Source organism: Tursiops truncatus, chromosome 6 (assembly GCF_011762595.2).
Source record: "Tursiops truncatus isolate mTurTru1 chromosome 6, mTurTru1.mat.Y, whole genome shotgun sequence".
Taxonomy (NCBI): Eukaryota; Metazoa; Chordata; class Mammalia; order Artiodactyla; family Delphinidae; genus Tursiops; species Tursiops truncatus.
The window spans coordinates 9,546,776-9,567,153 of record NC_047039.1 but is presented as its reverse complement, the minus strand read 5'-3'; the positions used below and the strand labels follow the sequence as shown (position 1 = coordinate 9,567,153).

Here is a 20,378-nt window from a genome sequence, read left to right as displayed (position 1 = left end):
TGTGGCATCAGAGGAGGCGAAACTGAGCCTGGTGCTGTTGGAATTGGTAGTGTTATTGGTGTTGGTGGTGATGGTGGTGGAGGTGGTGGTGCTGGTGGTGCTGGTGTTGGTGTTGGTGGTGATGGTGGTGGAGGTGGTATTGGTGCTGGTGGTGTTGGTGTTGGTGGTGGTGGTGATGGTGGTGGAGTTGGTATTGGTGGTGGTGCCGGTGGAGTTTCAGTTTCCTTACACTACTCCCTGAAATGATTCCCAACCTCTAGGTCCCACCACTCCCTCCTTAGAAATTTATAGACTCTAATCCTCTTTCCATGAAGTAGAAGGAATCAGTTTCCTGTCCCTGGGAACAGTACACCTTGATAACTACATTCTCTCTAGATGTGGAAGGTTTGCTTACTATGTTATATTTAGTGAAAATAGCAGAAAAGCCCTTATCTCTTGCCATGCTGGGATTAAATGGCTTGGTTTACATTGGATTCTAGGATTTTTGTTTTTTAAATACTTCCCTCCCCTTGCCAGTTCTTTTAGAAACTGGCGAGAGAAGCTTTAAAGACGAAGACATATTTAAAGAACCATTGGGATCCTTAGATTTGTCTGCTGCTTTAAGCTTGCCATGGCCATCTTCCCGTACGTTTTCACCTGACCCACTTAACAACCTTGGCCGGCAGGTAGAGCAGGCATGACCCAAATTTGATGGATGAAGAGATCTAGATCCAGAAAAGTTCGGTGATATGTCGAAGGACATACACAGCTGTAGGCCATACAACTCATAACTGTGTGCAGCCAAGATTCCTACCTAGGTCTTCCCGCTCCAAATCCCATGCTCAAATCACACAGAAAATAGCCAGAGTTGATCACCCAGCCTATGAACGAAGAGAAAGCAAGGATGAACCAAGGGAAAGACAGTAAATGATGTTGAATAAAACATGAGAATAAGAGTTTGTACATAGCCTTATGATTTTTATTGCAGGGCTACGACCTGATTTTTAACTGTTCTTTCCTTGTGTCTTCTGCTTTTTGTAAATATTCCCAACATTTACCATGAAATCCTCTACCTGAAGGCTGCTGTTCTCTTCTGCATGGCCCCTGTTCCCCTCTCATCTCTGGAGATTGGCTGTGCCCTTAGTGAATGGGAGTCCTCCTGTGGACAGTTGGTGATTGAGGGGGTACAGCTGGCTGCAAGGGCCGGTTCATCAGAGTGCATCATGACCGGGGCCTGCCAGTTATTAGAATTCATTATAAACTATTCAGAGTCCCAGGAATCTCATTTAGTTCTCACTCAGCAGCTGGAACATGCTACCAGCTGTGGATCTAGGGTATCCCTCAAGGACTTTACCTAAGCGTGGGGGGAAAATAGGTCAAATGATCTGACGATGACTGGGTGAGCGTAAGGCAGGAAAGCCTGTTTCTACCTTAGAGTAGATGTTTTGCAGATGCCATTGAAGGAATTAATTAGAGCTGTGAGCACAGTTTAGCCCTTGGCCTCTGATGGACCAAGGAACACTCCAGAGTGTCCTTGGAGGTTATTGGAGAGAGGGAACAGAGAAGGGAGAGAAGTAAACAAAGGGAGAGTGAAGGGAGTTGTACATGCTACCTTTTCCATCAAGATCTGGCCCCTGATTGCCTTCCACGACCTCACATCTGGTCCTCGGGTGCTCTGCCTCTTAGAGCTTTGCTGTAGGGCAAGGGTTGGAAAACTTTCCGATGAAGGTGCGAGTGGCAAATATTATAGGGTTTGCAGGCCTTACAGTCTCTGTCACAACTACTCCTCTCTGCTATTGCAGAGTGAAAGCAGCCATAGACAATAAAGAGATGAATGAGCGTGGTTGTGTGCCAATAAAACTTTATTTAATGACATTCAGTTTTGAATTTCATATAATTTGCATGTGTCACAAAAATTTTTTCTTCTTGATTGTTTTTCAGTCATTAAAAAAATATAAAAACTACTCTTGGTTCATGGGTCACCCCAAAACACGTGGCAGGCTTTGGCGGGCGGGCCTTAGTTTGCCACCTCTTGTTCTAGAACTAATTAGGTAGCAGTCGTTTACATTTTGGTAAAATTGTCACTGTGTTGGTTCTCCCGGAAGCACTGACAGTGTAAGCCTTTAACTTCAGGTGAAAGGTTTTGTCACCTCCTAAAGGGATTTTGGGCAGCTGTGGCTATGATGGTGGTGGGGTGGGAGAGGTGATGCCAGGGGGATAACTGCCTCCACGTAAAAGAAGGTCAGTCCTGCTGTGCTCCTGTGTCTCCTCAGTGAAATTGGTAGATTTAAATCCTGTATGTCATTTATCTTTGAGCTCGGTATAGAGAAAAAGGTCTTGCTTTGGTTTTTGTAAAAATACCAGGCTTAGATCTTTTTGTGTGAGCTGTCATCAGTCATTGTGATTGTTGATCTTGTAAATTCATGCTTTTTAGCGCTGGCAGAAGGATTGCTTTTGTTTCTGAACAAGTTCATGCAGTGTTTCTTTCAATAGGGACTTGCACTGAATTTCAACTTTAGCCATAGTTTTCATCTCAACTGGATTTTCAAGACATGGGCAACTGCCCTTATGCTACAGAGGAGTGCTTTGGAATCCTTTTGGTGTCAAAATAAAAAAAAATCATCACCAAGACCAGCGTCAAGTGGCTTCCTCTAGGAGTTCTATGGTTTCAGGTCTTACATTCAAATCTTTAATGCATTTTGAGTTGATTTTTGTGTATGGTGTAAAATAAGGGTCCTGTATCATTCTTTTGCATGTGGCTGTCCAGTTTTTCCAATACCCTTTACTGAAGATACTATCCTATACCTAGTTTATATGCTTGACTCCTTTGTTATAAATTATTTGACCACATATATGGGGGTTTATTTCTGGGTTCTTTATTCTGTTTCATTGACCTATGTGTCTGTTTTTATGCCAAGATCATACTGTGTTGATTATTAGAGCTTTTTAATGTAGTTCAAAATCAGGACATGTGATGCCTCCAGCTTTGTTCTTCTTATTCAAGATTGCTTTGGTTGTTTAGGGTCTTTTGTGGTTTCCATACAAATTTTAGGATTGTTTATTCTATTTCTGTGAAAAATGCCTTTAGAATTTTGAGAGAATTGCATTGAATCTGTAGATTGCTTTGAGTAGTGTGGACATTTTAGTAATATTAATTCTTCCATTTCATGATCATGAAATATCATGATCATGTGTCTTCAGTTTCTTTCATCAATATCTTAAAGTTTTCAGTGTATGGATTTTGTTTTGGCTATTTTAAGTCTTTTGATTTTCCATATAAATTTTAGAATTAACTTGTCAATTTCTACAAAAGCTTCCTGAGGTTTTCATCAGCATCATGTTGAACTATAGATTAATTTGGGGAGAATCGACATCTTAAGGATACCAAGTCTTTCAATCCACAACCATGGTCTAGTTCTCCATTTTTTTAGATGTTATTTAATTCTCTCACTGTTTCATGGTACAGGTGTTATACATATTTTGTTAAAAATCTACCTAAGTATTTCATGTTATTAGATGCTATTGTAAAAATATTACTTTTTTCATTCTATTTATTTGTTGCAACTATATAGAAATAGTTTATTTTTGATATTGTCCTAGTATTCTATGATCTTGATAAACTTAATTATTAATACAAAGAAGTTTCTTGATAGATACCTTGGGATTTTTTATTTACACAATCACGTTGGCATATACAGATAGTTTTTTCTTTTTTTTTCCTTTTGGTATGCTAGGTGTAGGTTGCTTGTAGCTATTCTTTATCAAATTCTATTCCTAGTTTACTGAGAATTAAAAAAAATCATGAATAGGTGCTGAATTGTGTCAAGTGCTTTTTTAGCTTCTATTGAGATGATCATTTTTTTTCCTGTTTGTTAATATGATAAATTACATTGATTGCATTTTTTTGAATGTTAAAACAACTTTCAATTCCTTGGATGAACCCCATTTGCCATGATTATTATACTTTTAAAATATAGTCTTGAACTAAATGTTTATTAAAAATATTTATTGGGCTTCCCTGGCGGCGCAGTGGTTGAGAGTCCGCCTGCCGATGCAGGGGACACGGGTTCGTGCCCCAGTCTGGGAAGATCCCACATGCTGTGGAGCGACTGAGCCCGTGAGCCATGGCTGCTGAGCCTGCGTGTCCGGAGCCTGTGCTCTGCAACGGGAGAGGCCACAACAGTGAGAGGCCCGCATACCGGAAGAAAAAAAAAATATATATATATATATATTTATTTATTTATTATTTTTGAGCCTATGTTCATAAAGGGAAATTTGTCTATAGTTTTCTATTTTTATTAAGTTTTTTCATTAATCAATTTATTTATTTTGGCTGCGCCAGGTCTGCCTTGTGGCACGCGGGTTTCTCTAGTTTTGGTGCGCGGGCTCTAGAGCGCATGGGCTCAGTGGTTGTGGCGCGTGGGCTTAGTTGCGGTACGTGGGATCTTAGTTCCCTGATCAGGGATCGAACCTGGGCCCCCTGCATTGGGAGCACGGAGTCTTAACCACTGGACCACCTGGGAAGTCCCTGTCTATAGTTTTTTGTGTCTTTTTCTGGTTTTGTTATCAGGGTAATGCTGGACTCATAAAATCAGCTGTGAAAGTTCCCTTCTCCTCTATTTCTTTTTAAATTTTTTAACCATTAAAGAAAAAAATTGAAGTATAGTTAATTTACAATGTTCTGTTAGTTTCAGGTGTACCTTCTCTATTTTTGAAGGAATTTACGTAGGATTGGTATTATCTCTTCCTTAAATGTATCTAGAATTTCCCAGTGAAACTATATGAGCCTGGAGTTTTCTATTTCAGATTTTCCCATTTCTTTTGTCAGTTTTGATAATTTGTAGCTTTCGAGGTATGTTACTAATTTATTGCCTCTCAGCTCTGAATACATCATTCTGAGTATGCTCTGTGATAAACAAAGGAATTTACTACAGAAATTCCTGTGAACATGGTGTTACGCTGTTTCAGTAGAGGGCGCTGGGGAGACTTTGTGAAAGGAGGAGCCTCTCCTGCTGTTTCTGGTGTGGCCTGGGTTGGCGGGGTGTGTGTGTGGGCCTCTAGTGGAGCCTGCCTCAGCCGCTGGCCCAGAACTCAGTCCCTCTGTGACTTTATAGTCTTGGCCTGGTGATAACTTTTCTGCAGCCCTCTTGACAAGGAAACCAGAGCCTCTGTTGCTGTCCACGTACTCTCAGAGTCCCTGCAGTTGCTCTCAGGCTCCTGGGTGCCTGGATCCCATTGTACACTCATGCCACTGGGTTCTGATCGCCTACATTCTGAAAGGTAGCCTGTTGTTTGCCCTTATCTCCAGCCTTATCTCCAGATAAGCTCTGGCCTACAAACCAGTGAACTTCTCTGCTATCCAGTGGCTTAACTGCACCTTCTCCAAGGAAGTTTGTATCCTTCCAAGTCTGTCATTCCTTAGGTATGTTCAGTCCTCACGTAGCATAGAGTTTCCTTAGATTATATAGTTACTTTTTAATTATGGTTAATATTCTCTATGTTAGACTTCCACTGTTTGACCTACTGTGTGGTTTCCATCTCCTGATTGGACCCAGACCACTACACAGGAATTTCTTGTAAGCACTACTTGGGTTGAGACTTTTTGTGATCTGTGGATTTTGTCATTTCAAGAAGGGTAGGAGATATTGCTATGTATTCAACTGGTATTTTTCCTCCTCCCCTCACTCACCCCACCCCCCATGTGCTTTAATCTGAGATTTAACTAAAGTGACGGGGTGGGGGAGACCAAGAGTTGTGGTGAGTAATATTTCTGTAAGAACTGAAATTCAACAATGAGGCAGGAACATGGTTTCCTATGTCACTGAAATGACTAGCTCAAGCTTGACCCTTCCCGTGTCTCATGGTGGTTAGCAGAGATGTTTGAAATTTCTTTTTTTAATTAAAAAAAATTTTTTTTAAATTTTTTGGCTGCACTACACAGCACATGGGATCCTAGTTCCCCAGCCAGGTATTGAACCCGCTCCCACTGCATTGGAAGCATGGAGTCTTAACCACTGGACTGCCAGGGAAGTCCCTGGAATTTCTTAATGCACAGTAAGGATCCTTCTATTTTGCTGCTTGGAATAGAGGTACTATGACCTTAAACTGCTATGGATGCAGTGTCCAAGGCTAATTAAAAACCAGGTGTAGGACTTCCCTGGTGGCGCAGTGGTTGAGAGTCCGCCTGCCGATACAGGGGACACGGGTTCGTGCCCCGGTCCGGGAAGATCCCACATGCCGCGGAGCGGCTGGGCCCGTGAGCCATGGCCGCTGAGCCTGCATGTCCGGAGTCTGTGCTCCGCAACGGGAGAGGCCACAACAGTGAGAGGCCCGCGTACCGCAAAAAAAAAAAAAAAAAAAAAACAGGTGTAATATCAGCAACAATTTTCATGTTTAGCTTTTATTTTGATTCCCATAGAAAAGGGGAAAAACTATGTTTCTTATAGGTACCACTATGGGTAAAAATAATCCAGCTGTCTTCTTACTTCCATCTAGTCAAAGAAAAAAGCCCCCCAACTCAAGCAAACAACCAATCAAACAACCAGGCAAACAACCAAGCAAAACCCCATCAAAATATAGAAGATTTTCTCCATTGCAGCTAAGGGCTTTGGCATGAATTTATATTTAGCTTCCCTGGGAATTTTGGAAAAACATTTTTCTTCATTGTTTTTTTAAGTGCTATGAGGCAAAGGTATAACTTCCCCAAACAAAACAGCACGAAAAGCAACTAACAATCCTCTGGATAATGCAAATGAATAAAAATTGCCTGAATTATTGCAGAAGTGCTGAAAGCCTTACTCTGGTATTTTATACACTATTCCTAGACTTTAGTGGTTTAGGAACGCCTGTTTTAGCAATCCCAGCACACTAGAGAACAAGTAGGTAGAAAAATAAAGTTACATAGAGGTAGTCTCCAAGTTAGAAATGGATCATCTTCCAGGGGTTGATTTGTAAATCACTTAGACTGGAAATGCCTTTTTCCTTTATAAAGGTGAAAGTTTTATATAGCTTTATAAAAGATGGTTTGAGTTCCTGCCTATAGTCAGTAGTTGTCCTTTGCTAAAACTTACATTATTTCCCCTTTATTAGAACATGTTATTAGTTATCTACTGCTATATAATCAATTATCCCCAAAGGTAGCAGCTTAAAAGAACAACCATTTATTATCTCACAGTGTTTTTGGGGGGGCTGGTGCATAGGGAATCTGGGTGTGGCTTAGCTGGGTGGCCCTGAAGTCGGGCCCCATGAAGCTGGAATCAAGATGTCAGCTGTGTTGCGTCTTCTGAAGGCTCAACTTCGGGAGGATCTGTGCTCTAGCTTGCTGAGGCCTGCCGACAAGTGAGCTTGAGAGCAGTCCTTTCCCAGTTGAGCCTTCAGATGAGACTACAGCCCCAGCCAACACCTTGATTCCAACTTGTAGGAGACCCTGAGCTGGAACTACCCAGCTTTACATCCTCAACTGCGATGAGACCACTGAATTTAAATTGTACTTAGCATTTGAGCAGTGAGATTTCCTCCTCTTTTTGAGAAAAAAAAAAATCTCCTTTCTACAATGATGAATAAAGTGGAGATTTCTTTCTATGGTCAAGTTAGTAGCTGGACAGAAATGTTTTCTTTTGTCCAGATGTAGCTTACAGCCAACTTGGCTGGTGTGAAAGCGTGTGTTCTTAGTGTTGTAGGGTAGAACTTAGAATATATTTTCGCGCTGAGACAGTATCTCATAAACAGTGGTTAGAATCCTAGAAAGAGTTATATTTGAGACTCATTATAGGTTGAGTAGGCCCTTGTGGGCTAGCTCACCACCATTTATAACAGCATGTTCATGAGAAAATGGATTCTATATCCCAGATGTCCATCTCTTAAACATGCTTTTGAAATGTGACTCATTTTAAAGTTGGGGACTTGCCTGTATTTCATTAGCTCCTCTCCAGCTACCTTCCACACAATAGTTTACATTTTGAGCTATCAGCCTTTTGGGAAGATAAAGTGGCAGAAAATAGACATGACTATAATTTACTCTTAGCACTAAGAGCCTGGCAGACCTATCAAGGCATAATTTTACTCAAAATCAGATTTTCTGCAGGGCCTGCACTGAAGTCCCTTTATAGTTGAGTTATACGAGGTCACAGTCGTCTCCTTTTGTAGAATTCTAGGGTCTTAATCAGGTCCTTCCACAATCACTCGATAAGATTTAGTACATGAGAATGTACTAAAATGAGAAATATTCTTGGCCTGCTTTATATCCCCACCACCCACAACCCATATCTCTACGAAGCTGATGGCCTTCCAGCTGGGAGAGACCATCATTCAGGCCCTGGGTGGGCTCAGTGGAAGGCTGCTTGCCTTGGCCTCCCACGTGCTTGATATTTTCAGACACGACTCTCATTTTATTCAGCAGTGCTCCAGTCAGTCATTAGAGAATTCATCCCGGAATCAGCCCATCACTTGAATATCTAAGGATATGCTTGAGCCCATATTCAAGGAAGATAACCCAATAGGCTTTGCTCTGCCCCCTCTAGTCCCTGTCCCTTCATTAAGTCAGGTGACTAAAAGCATGTTTGAAGAACCACCCTGTCTCCACTGAGCTTCCCTGAGTTAAGATGTTCAGTTTTATGTCACTCTTTCATGGTAGACAAGTATAAAAAGCATCATAAAATGACTTTCTGTGTCATTTGTAGAACTGTAGTTGAAGACTTTGTCCATCATATTTCCTAATATGAATATGCACTGGGTTGACAGATGCCCCTTAATCAGCCATGTGACCAAACCTGCTCTCTCAGGACACCAGTCCTTGGGGGACACCTTCAAAGTGGACGAGCTACCTGTGCTGTTGCTCTAGTAAGAGCCGAGTTCAAGAAAATTTCACCGGCTTTTTGGAAATCAGTGGAAGGTTTCACAGTAAAAACTTGATTTATCTTTTTTTTTGAGGGCAATATAGAATGTTTCAACCGCTTTTAAAATTAGGAATGGTGAGCATAATTCCTGTTCAGTAAATCTAAAATAGATTTTCAAATATCCTTTTCTTCTGTTGTGGAGAAAAATTACAAGGGAGAGAGAAACAGAAAGGATGAGAGACAGGAGGGACAGAGAAATAATTAAAATACATACCAAATTCCAGAAAGGCAAAGTACTGCTCATGTACCAGTCTGCTTGCCTCCCTCCCTCCCTCCCTCCCTGCTTTCTTCCCTTCCTCCCTCACTTTATCTTTCTCTCTCTGCCGCCTTCCCTCCTTCCTCCCCTCCCTCTCTCTTCTTTCCTATAAAATAAAGTCAAACCTAGAAATACCTTTTATTTTTAGGTAAATAATATTTTAATACCATCTAAAATTTGTAATGGTTGATCCTCTTAAAATTCTTTTCCTTTTGAAAGGAGGACAATTAACATACTGCTTGGAGAAGGCAGATCAATTTCAGAGAGGAAATGGAGTGATAACTCTATCTTGAGGCCTTTTAAGATACTATGACCTATCCAGAATTTTAAAGCCTGGTAGCAGTTCTGCTGCTTTGAGATACAAGTGGAATCATCTTGGCTGTTGGTCCTGAGCCTGGATAAAATGTAAGCATCAGGCTGATCTGAGCCCAGGGGCTGATTGCCCGCCCCTGGCCACTCGTGCGTCTCAGCAATGCCCTCAGCCCTGGGAAGAGGCTCTCAGGCTGCAGGGGTAATCACGGGGTAGCAAAGACTGGGGACATTTAAAATGTTTTTTATTTCTGTTTTCAAGGAAGTAATGTATCACATGGAACAAAATTCAAAAGGCAGAAATAGAATATTAAAAAAAGAAATTGTAGCATATTATATACATTATCTTGCCTGTTGATTTTTTCCCCCAATTAACAATGCATCTTGTAGATAGTTCCATGTCTTTACCTATAGAGTTACCTCATTCTTTATAATGGTGCATATTGTTCCACATTATAGACTGTTTTATGTAAAAGGTTGGTGCCAGTCTCTTTACAAACAATCCTGAAATGACTGTCTTTGCACATGAACAAAATGTAGGAGCGAATCGGTGATGAATCTTGTTAATGGTCAGTGTTAATGTTCCATCTCCTTATCAATATTTTATTCCCCTCAGACTCTTCTGTCTCTTTCTCCTTACCACCACCAACAGTAATAACTTAATAAATTGAAAATGTATTGATTTAAATGGAAGTCAAATTGACATCCATGTTTATATCCATGACTGTTCCTCTTTCTTTCTAATTAAAGTCCCGTATTTAGCTGTATCTCCTTCATTTCTAATGTCAAAAGATAATTGAGACAAGTTCCCTGTAAGGCTTGTAACAACATATTCCATTTTTGATTAGGAGCTTCCACTTAGAAATAAAGTCATAATTCGTTTTCAGGAAAGAACAGGCACGGAAAGCAGATAGGCCTGGCCTTACCCTGGTGCCGGCCTGTGTGGTGTGCTGAGGAGGATCTTGTGGGGGAAAGACTGGTGTTGGTCTGGGACAGATTGCAAGGGGAGGTCTGGCCCGTCAGGCTCAGCTGAGCAGAGGGCCCGGTCATTTATCACTGTCACGGGGGTGGAGACGGGGGAAGGGGAGTCACTGGACCATTCCTGCCCATCGGTGGCCTGACAGCAGACGCGCTTCACTCAACCTCCAGGCAGATGCTGCGCCGTCAAGGGGCTCCTTCCTGCTGGAGGCCGCTGACCTGGTCACAAGGAATGAGGAAGCAGACCACGGCTTGCTACGGCGCTTTGCTCAAGCCCTGCGCCACTTCCTCTCAGGGTGTGTATACAGTGTGTGTAAGAGCATAGTCAGTGGTCTTAGAGGCATACACCGAGGCTCCAAAGTGTTACTAGACTCTGATGATGGGATGAGAGCATACCTCTGTGGGGCTCATGCTTTAATTACATTTCCAGGACTTGGATGCTCTGCACAGCGCTGATTATTTTCATACGGGCAAACGCTGTAGTAGACGTGGAGGGGACTAAAGCAACGCAAGCCGGGGACACCAAGTCTTTGAAGGGCAACAATTTTTACAACAATACTAAAAAGTATGATCTCTGTGTGATCCTTTATAGATACATTTAACATGCATCTTCAAAATCTAAAATATGTTTTAGGATCAATAGGAAACGTATCTTAGAAATCATTTTGGTGTACAGCCACCTTTATTTATTTACTTATTTATTTATTTTTGGCTGTGCTGGGTCTTTGTTGCTGCGCGTGGGCTTTCTCTAGTTGTGGCGAGCGGGGGCTACTCTTCGTTGTGGTGCGCGGGCGTCTCATTGCGGTGGCTTCTCTTGTTGTGGAGCATGGGCTCTAGGCGCGTGGGCTTCAGTAGTTCTGGCACACGGGCTCAGTAGTTGTGGCTCACGGGCTTAGCTGCTCCGCGGCATGTGGGATCTTCCCGGACCAGGGCTTGAACCCGTGTTCCCTGCACTGGCAGGCGGATTCTTAACCACTGTGCCACCAGGGAAGTCCCTACAGCCACAGTTTTTAACACAACTGTTTTCAACACTGTTATTCACGGAGATGTCACATTCATCAAGCTGACATGTAGATTTTAATCCTTCAAGTAACCTTATTTTAAATGGAATTTCTAGTCTCAAGATTGTCTAATTTTGGTAGTCATTAGGAATTACATGTGTTAAGAGGAGGCAGGGAGATTTCATAAAAGTCAGGTGGAAATTTTTCCATCAATTAATATTATATGCTTATCACAGATGCCTAAATTAGACATGATTCTTAAATGTGGTAATTAATAACAGTATTACACGAGTGAAAATGGAATTCTTCTAAAAATGAAATGAATGATGATGGAATGCTTTTCTTGGGATAATGCAGTGTGAATGCTTTTCTTGGGATAATGCAGTGTGAATCGGGAACTCATGCTCGTCTGATAATCATGGGGTAACAGGATGTGTTAAAGAGCTGTAGGCAGTGCCGCTGACACAGGAGCCTCCGTAGGTGTACCTGGTCAGCAGCTCTAACAAGTGGGGCAGGCGTAGTGCTGGTCAGTGAAGGATGAAGAGAAGGCAGGCGTTGTCTTACTATCTTACTGCATGACCGACAGTAAGCCCAGTGCCTGGCACATAAGCCATGTTCAATCATTGTTTCCTGAACTGTGATGTTATTTGGATGGAATATGGATCCCTGTGCCTGGACTTGCTGGAGCAGATATGTCCCCCCAAGTCCCTCTGTCAGCCTTCTTTCCTCCTTCCCCCACACGCCTGCCCGTGAGTTCATAAGCTCCGGAGCCCTGCGCATCTCGGCAGCAGTGGCCTCATCAGGGAATTTAATAAGGCAGTCACGCAGCTGGGTCGAGTTGGTCCTGAAGTCCCTGAGCGTCTCCGGAGCTGTTCACCCAGGGGGCCTTGTGTTAAGGAGCAAGCGAGCGTTCAAGGTACTTAAAACCCTGGAAGGAAAAGGGTCCTCATGCCATCAAGCAGGAAGTGATCTGCTCATCGGTTTTTCTCACTTAAGAGAGTTTCAGTGGTTTCTCTTGCTCTGTCTCCTTCTCAAAGAAAACAGAGGAATGGGACTCAAAGGAAAACATTTAGATTTGTACAACTTGAAAATATACCTAATAGGATCTAGATTTCCTCTTTTTTCTTGCTATTCTCCACTTAACTCTATATTATTACTATTTCCTGACACCGTGGAAGAAACCTTTTTATGATCATACTTTTAAAATTATGAGGTAATATTGCATCTGAGGACTGTGCTACAATTTACTTCATTATCCCCCTTTTGTTGGGCCATATAGTTTTTTTACGGATTTTCACTGTTATAAACAGTTCTGCTATAAACATCTTCGGAAACCTTTGCCTCACTTCTGATTATTTCCTAAGGTAGAAATAATTTAAAAGCTTTTGACATTCTTGATGCATATCGCCAGACTACTTTCCAAGTAGACTGTAGCATTCCCACTTCCATGAGCAGTATATGAGAAAGCCCGTGTCTCTACACCCTCATCGGTACTTGGCATTGGTTTTGTAATTTTGCCATTTTCACGAATTAAAAATAGTATCTCATTGTGTGGTTGAGCATCTACTCATGTATGTGTTCGTTATTGATATATTTAATTTTTTATGTGTAGTCTGTCTTCTCCACTGTCTCTCTGGCAGTGGAATCACTGTCTTTTACAGAATCATGGAAGCCTGCTTAGGAACATACAGAAATAATTCTGACACTGTTTTCTAGGGCATCTGGTCCACCTCCTGCCCTCTCATTGTGGGCATCCCTGTGGTCACTCTCCTTTACTCTCCTGTGCCGTCTTGTGGGGACACAGCAGGATCATTCTGGGCCAGTTTTTCTTAGGAACAGGAAAGGGCTGGTGTCTGAGGCCTTGTGCACTTGGCATTGCTGTTCCGGGTTTAGAGTCACACTCGTGGTCTTGTGCCCTGAGCAGACCTCAGAAAACACAGCAGGCACATCACGAAAAGTAAAAATGTCCTCTGCTTGCATAATGCTTTATTTTTAAAACATACTCTCATCCTCAGCTCACTCTTCTGGCCAGAAATCTCCTCTTAGGATATCTCTCAGTAAATTTGTTGATTAAATGGATCTCCTTGAGTGTAGGGTCTATGAAGTTTATCTTTCTTCCCACAGCAGCTGGTACCTGGCACGTACTAAACACGTAACTGCTAGTGGGTCTGAGCCGTAAGCTCCACCATTTGGAGCTGATGCCTCACCAAACGTGTCCTTACTGGGGCTGAGCCCAGCCTTGCTCTGCCCTGTCCTGCCCCGTCACTGTGCCATTCGGGCTGTGCTGCAGGGGGACCCCGGAGGCGCAAGGCTGCCTGAGCCCGAGGAATCACCACCTTCACTGGCCAAGAGCTGGTCTTCAGTTTGTTGTCCCTGGAGCAAAGGGAAAAGGCATTAACTGGAGGAAGGAGAGCGGCTGGGGCATAAGGATAAAATCCTCAATGACAGGTGAATTTTTGTTTTAGTGCTACAATCTGAAATGTTCTCATCTGATTTTCCTGCCTTTTCCATCACGTATTTTTTGCTTTTAGGGCAGCTCCCACTTAGATACACAGTCACTGGTCACCATGGGAGGAAGGCAGTGCGGGCTGGCCCTCCTCACCCCCTGGAGCTCTGAGGGGAGCGCTCGCCTCCGGGTGTTCACAGCAGTGGGGGACCTTCATCTCATTCGTGCCGTTGCCTTTGCTAGGGACTCCTCTCCAGCCTCTCCTAGCCACAGACTCCACCTGCCTCTAGTCGTGTACCTCACCAATCGGTAGGAAGGACTCCAGCTTCCTTGGACACAGGATGGGTGGAGAGCAGAGGTCGGCCCTCCCTGTAACTTGCCCACCGCCATGTAACTTCCCCCCCTCCCCCTCCTCACATACAGAGTACACCCTGGATTAACATTCACCTTAAAACACCATAGCCAAAGTAACAGGCACTGTAAGGAACAAAAATATGATAGAAGCACAGTGCCTCTGGGCAGAGGGGGCCAGAAGCATCATCGCCTGACCTCTCCCAGTGCACCTGTCCTATATTTGGGTGACTGGGCTGCAGGTGCATTCTCAGAACTCCTGCTGCCCTTTCTTTCCAAATCAACAGTCATCAGTTCATCCTTACAGCGCTGTGAAGGGCACCTTGGCAGGACCAGGGCCCAGGATGCTTAGTCAGTGTGATCAAAGGACCCTCTGCTGGAGACAGAGCCTCGTCCAAGGCTTAGGCTTGTGGGCCAGATATGAACCCGCCTTAGTTCCAGTCTGACTTGTCCTTGAGACACCAGGGATTTGGGATCTAGAGAAAGAGCCACAAGGAAACAGACAAGGGGAGGGACTGTGAGACCATGTTTGGTTTGGGGGCCTGACAGATTTGTGTTACCTTATTCGTGAAATAAGTGCACTCTTACTCCAGCCCCAAACTGAACCTAATCGCCACCGATGAGCTTCATAGCGGCGTGAATGACTGATAGTAACACAGGATGAGTATGTGTTGGGTTTTGTGGGATGAATAACGTGACAGGGAGGGACAGGCACCACTAGATGGTCTGCAGCTCTGAGGCTTCAGTCCAATATACAGCTGTTCCAGTCCTGGGATGATTTTGTGCCCAGCAGTGGACCTGGACTCCCAGGACAGCAGCAGCAGTTCCTGGGATCTCCAATTAGGTGGTGTCGCCATGGTCACCCAGACTGGAGGGGCTTGGCCCTACAGGAGAATCCTGAGGATCTGGGGGCCCACCCTCCAGTCCCCCACTTCCCTGCCATTTACCTATAAGTCCCTCCGACAACCTTACCCAGAAGATAGGAATTTTAGCTCTCAGCTTGAGCACAGGACGTGGTGCTAATCACCGGTTGGTTTATGTCTGCATTTGCATTATTGCAGGTGCATTATTGAACTGTTTTATTGTATTTTTCTGAAGGAAGAAAACAGTCATAAAGTCTGAAGTGCATTAGACATTCATAAAACAAAACAAAACAAGAAACAGCGTCAGTATCATCTTCTAAAGCTTTTTAAGTGCCCCCCAAATCCCCTTCAAAATCTCTCCGATAGTTGACTTTGACCCAATCGTGCTCTAATTAACCTCGCTGCTCCTCGAGCACTGGGCTTTCAAGATAAATGGAAATCTGTTCCTCGTCCTCACATGCCCTTGACCGAGGACACGTCATGGCCATCAGTAGAGGTTGTCTTCCTGGAGCGTGGGGCTTTAGAACATGCTCCCACGGAGCCCAACCAGCCAGATGGGAGGCGTCCACCCTGCTGTGGCCAGGCAACAGATGTCCCTGTCACAGACCCCCTCCTGTTTCCATGTCATGCTCTGCTGGTAATCAATAGTTAGTGCCCAGTCAATGAGTGACTTTTCTGTTTAGTCAGTTTGATTGTTTCTGTGGTGAAATGTGCCACCAATTTTGAAAAAAAAAATTACAAATGCTGATTAGGTTCCCAGGTGAGTCTCCCCACCCCCAGTCTTATTTGACCTTTAGAATATGTTTAAAGGGTCTCTGGTTCTTTGGCCCCCAAGTCCTGTACTTGCCTCAGCAGAGTTTCAATGGGAAAATGCCCTCGGTTTGCAGGACTGGCACTGCCATTGCTTGGTTTTTAAAACTCCGCGTTCTCTCCTCATGGAATGGAAAGTAGCACTCAGATTTTCCTCCATTCTTTTATCAGTAAAGCTGTGTAGAGTTTTGGAGATTTTCAAAGAGTCTTTTTAAAAATTGCCATGTATTATGTAGAAATGAGAAAGAAAATGGCTTTTCTTTGTACCATCTTTCTGTTCTATTCACTTAGACCAGGAATAACAAAGTGATTTCATCACACATGCCCCCCCGAAGGAATAAGAGACTCTGTGGGGTCCTAAGTTGAGAAAAGATTCTGTGATCATATTTGGGGATCATGAAAGTCTGCTGTGATTGATTAATGATGTCTGCCACGGGCATGAAAGTGGAGGAGAAGTAAATATGTGCCATGTATTTGTCATTCCTGACTCAGATCTTGTGAAAAACAAAGTTCACATGTAAATGGTAATACTAGCCTAACAGTTAAGTAATGTGTACTGCATGCCAGGCACTGTTCTAAGTGCTTTACATATATTAATTCATTTGATTCTCAAAGCAACCTACAAAGTAGGTACAAATGAGTAAACCCTTACAAATGAGGAAACGGAGGCACAACGAGGCTAAGTTGCTAAGCCAAGGTCATACAGCTAGGAAGGGGAAGCGCTGAGATTCAGGGTCAGGCAGTTTTGTTCCTTAGCCCTGGATACTGTGCTGTCTCTCCTTGGCTAATGCTGTGTCTTTGCTGTCCAGGGACTGATGTAAGGCTCAGCTGTGGTTCAGGAGAAAATGCAAAATCAAGTTAACAGGGCTTGTTATCTTTGGGCCTCAGGCTCTAGAATGAAAGATAAGACAGAGTCCCGGGGAACTTTGGCACTGAGGAGAGAGTTGCATGTGAATCCTCCTTCCTCTCCGGGTAGCATTTCCAGTCTTTCCACATCCATTTTCTCAGATGAGAGTAGGTGGATGGGAAGGGAAGAGGAGTGGCATTTAAGGACTAGAACAGAGGAGTTCCTTGATCTCCAGGCCACCTGGTTGGGGAGACTCTGAGTGGCCATTTTCAATGATCATTTTTGTGTAAGGGACACAGGTACATATAAAGAGAGATACATGTTTAGCATATCAAATAATATATCTTTCATAATGGCTGAAGAGAGACTTTTTAGTAGTTTGTTTTCCTTCGTTAATTTAGCAACTATTTATTGAACACCTATGCTGGGTCCCACAGTGTGCTGTAATTGTGGAAACAGTGAACCAATATGAGCCCTGCCTTCTCTGAGCTTGTAGTCTACTTGCTGGAATAATGACTAAGTGTAAGGTGCAGCTCTGACTGTAGTAGAGGGAATGAGGGAGTGAGGTGACCGGACCATGTGGGTTTTTGAAGCTGCATTAAAGAGTTCTGACTTTAGCCTAAGAGCAGTGGGAAGCCATGGAAAGTGGGGGAGAGGGTCGGGGACTTCGTGTTATATAATCAGAGTTAAAAGATAATTGTGGCGACACCGAGAAGAATGAATTAGAAAGGGGATGTGGAAGACGTAGAGGTGCTTGTAGGAGTGCAGGCAAGGAGGCCATAGGAGGTGGGACTAGGGTGGCTTGGACGGTGAAGGGAAGAAGGGGAAGGACTCTAAAGATATCTGGAAGGCGAAATTAGCCAGATTTGGTGATAGATTAGATATGGGTAGCGAGGGAGAGAGAATGGGCAAGGATGCCTAGAAAGTAGGAGGATGGTGGTCCTATTCCCAGAGGTAGGGATGCTGGAAGAGGGTCAGGTTTGGAGTGGAAGGACATCCTGCTGCATTGGAGGTGCTTTTGAGCTGTCCCAGAGGAGAAGTCAAATAGGCCACACTCTTTGTGGTAAGTATGTAGTGTTTCGACTGGACTATACATAAGTCCTGAGGGACTGTCCTGGGAAACTAAGTACTGCAGAAAAAATTTTAGAAATCTATAATTTTGTTGACTTTAAAAGTCCAAACAAACATATTTTCATCTAGGAAATAAGAATCTGACAATGACAAAGACAATTGATAGAGATAAATATCTTGCATAATCTTCCTAGTTATTTTTGTTTTTGCATATTTCTCTGCCAGTCTTTTCCCATAAGCATTCACATTTTTGTTAGTTTTTATAGTCTACATTCAGCGTGTAATAGAATTGTTTTCACTTACTGTTATCCCAAATATTTTTTCACATTTCAATATATCTCTCAAATTCTGTATTTAAAATGTTGCATGATAGTCCATGCTTGTGATAAATCGTGAATTATAATTTTCTAAGCTGTTTCTCTGTTTCTGGATATTTAGTTGCTTTAAAGATTTCTTTATTACCAGTAATACCTTAATAAATATTTTTATGTCTACCACCTTTTCTTTTTCTCGCGCATTTTTCCTTAGATTAAATTTTTATGAGTGGGATTAGTGGGTTAGAGTTTGAATGGGTTTACAACTGTTGATATGTGTAAAGGCAAACGTTTTAAAACCTCTGACAGGGGCTTTGGGGTCCTAACTGTAGAACAGAGCTGTGGCCTCCACGTGGAGCCCCATCATGTTCCTTTGGATTCAGTAACCGATGGTCCTAACCATATCTGAGCACTGTCCAAGGTCCCAGGGCCACCTGTGACCTTCCCTCTTGCATCTGCTGTTGGTGCCAGGCTTGTTCTCTGGTTCAGCCTGGCTCCTCGCCTTCTCCCAGCTATTCTGTCTGTTCTTCAGGTAGTGCCACCATTCCTCAAGAATCCGTGGAAGCCGCTGAACTGACAGTATCCTGAAGGGATCGTCTAGCTAGGCTGAGCCTCGTAAGCCTTCAGGTTCTAAAATATTTGCAGTAGTGCTGCGGAGGCTGCCTAGGGTTCCCATGGATTTGGATGGGGTTCTCAAGACCTCCCATGACCTGGTGCCTGCCTACCAATCCCTCCTGAAGTGCCATTGCTTCTCAGCATGTCTCCTCTACTGCACCCAGACTAGACTCTAGTCTGGCCCAGGATGATGCCTTGGTTGCATCTACTCCTGGCTCTCACTCGAGTTGCTCCCTCACCTTCTGCCTTTCCAAACCGTGCTCCTCCTTTTAGACCCGACACTAGTTGCAGTTCCTCCAGGCCCTGGCTCTGCCTTGCAGCTTGCTGTCCCTCTGCTGCAAACTCTTACTGTACCTTTAGTCCCCGCTCCAGGACTTAGCACACAATTGTAAGCTTTCTGGTAAAGTTCACTCTTGAAATTTTTACCTCTTGAAGATAATTGTACACTCCTTGAGGGCAAGAGCCATGTCAGTCTTCCCCTCTAGATGCCTCAGAGCCTAGCTTTGGTGCTGAGCCCTGTGCAGAGCTCAATAAATCTGATGTGACCCATGAAATCAAAATATAAGTGCACCATGATGCAGTGTCAAAGTGTTTTAGCCATTCTTTTGTTATGTATTTTCAACATAAATGCCCATATTCAGACATTCCTGAGGATCTTCTTAGACTACTCGTAGATGGACCATGCTCAGATCTTCTCTATCTGGTTGCAGTTTGGGGGTTATAAAAATAAGTTCATGTTGGAAAACCATAAGCTGGTCACTTTTTGTTTCTAAGTCCTTGATATGCACTCGGGTGGGAAGGGTGATTGGTGGAGGTGACGAGGGTGGATGACAAGTAGTAAGAAACACTGGAATGCAAGTCTGTCTGGTCGTTAAAAGGCAAGCATCTCTGGCCCCTGGAACAGTGCTTGACTTGTGAAATGATGTCTTCTGTTATTCTGGTTCTTGAAAAATTGGTCCCAGGCTTACCCTGCTGTCTTTACAGCTCACTTTACTTCTGGTCATCAGGAGTCCTCAGGGGAAGCCACCTCAATGCACCCTGGAATCCCGAGCTGTCCTTGTTGTCCAGGGCACGGCCTGGCACACAGGGGACCCTCTGGCCGGGAGTCAGGAGCTTCCAGGCTGGGCTGGCTCTGCTGCCCCCCCGCTGCACGGCTCTGCACGTGCTTGGGTCTGGGCATGCTCACTTGTAAAATGCCATGCCTGAATCAGGCCATCTCTAGGCTCTTTTGTAACTGAGATTAAAAACAAAATAGTTGAAACTCTCTTAAGAGGGTGAGCTTTGGTACCGTTGCTAACTAAAAATGAGAACTGGGCTCTCTGACACATTTAATGACATGTGTTAGTATGTGTGTAGAACTTTACACTTAACTTGCATTTCTTTCTTTCTTTCTCTTTTTTTTTTTTCTAGCCAAACATCATGTCAATGGCAACAGAACAGTTGAACCTTTCCCAGAGGGAACACAGATGGCTCTATTTGGTAAGATAACAACTCTGAAAGAAAACCCAAATTGTGTGCAAAGACTAGTGCCAAGTTTCTGAGTTTTAGCAAGTGTCCTCAGGGCTTCAAAATCTGGGCTCTTCTAGATATTTACAAGTCGTTGCAGCCAAAAAACTATCAAGTTCTTAGTATATCTGGGATCAG

At 43.5% G+C, this 20,378-nt stretch overlaps 1 protein-coding gene across 5 annotated transcripts in view; it reads left to right on the top strand.

Moving 5' to 3' along the window:
* MSRA (methionine sulfoxide reductase A) overlaps positions 1-20,378 on the top strand; it is a 370,269-nt gene that overhangs the window by 122,018 nt on the left and 227,873 nt on the right. For 2 of the 5 annotated variants that reach the window (XM_073805778.1, XM_019941385.3), the window contains exon 2: positions 20,145-20,213. The exons of 1 other annotated variant lie outside the window; for it this stretch is intronic. In XM_073805778.1, coding sequence (XP_073661879.1) covers positions 20,201-20,213 — 13 coding nt within the window. In that variant the 5' untranslated portion in view covers positions 20,145-20,200. Of the gene's footprint in view, positions 1-13,843; positions 13,866-17,679; positions 17,798-20,144; positions 20,214-20,378 lie in introns of those variants that run through there. 2 more of the 5 variants (XM_019941387.2, XM_019941384.3) reach the window with 2 other exon arrangements.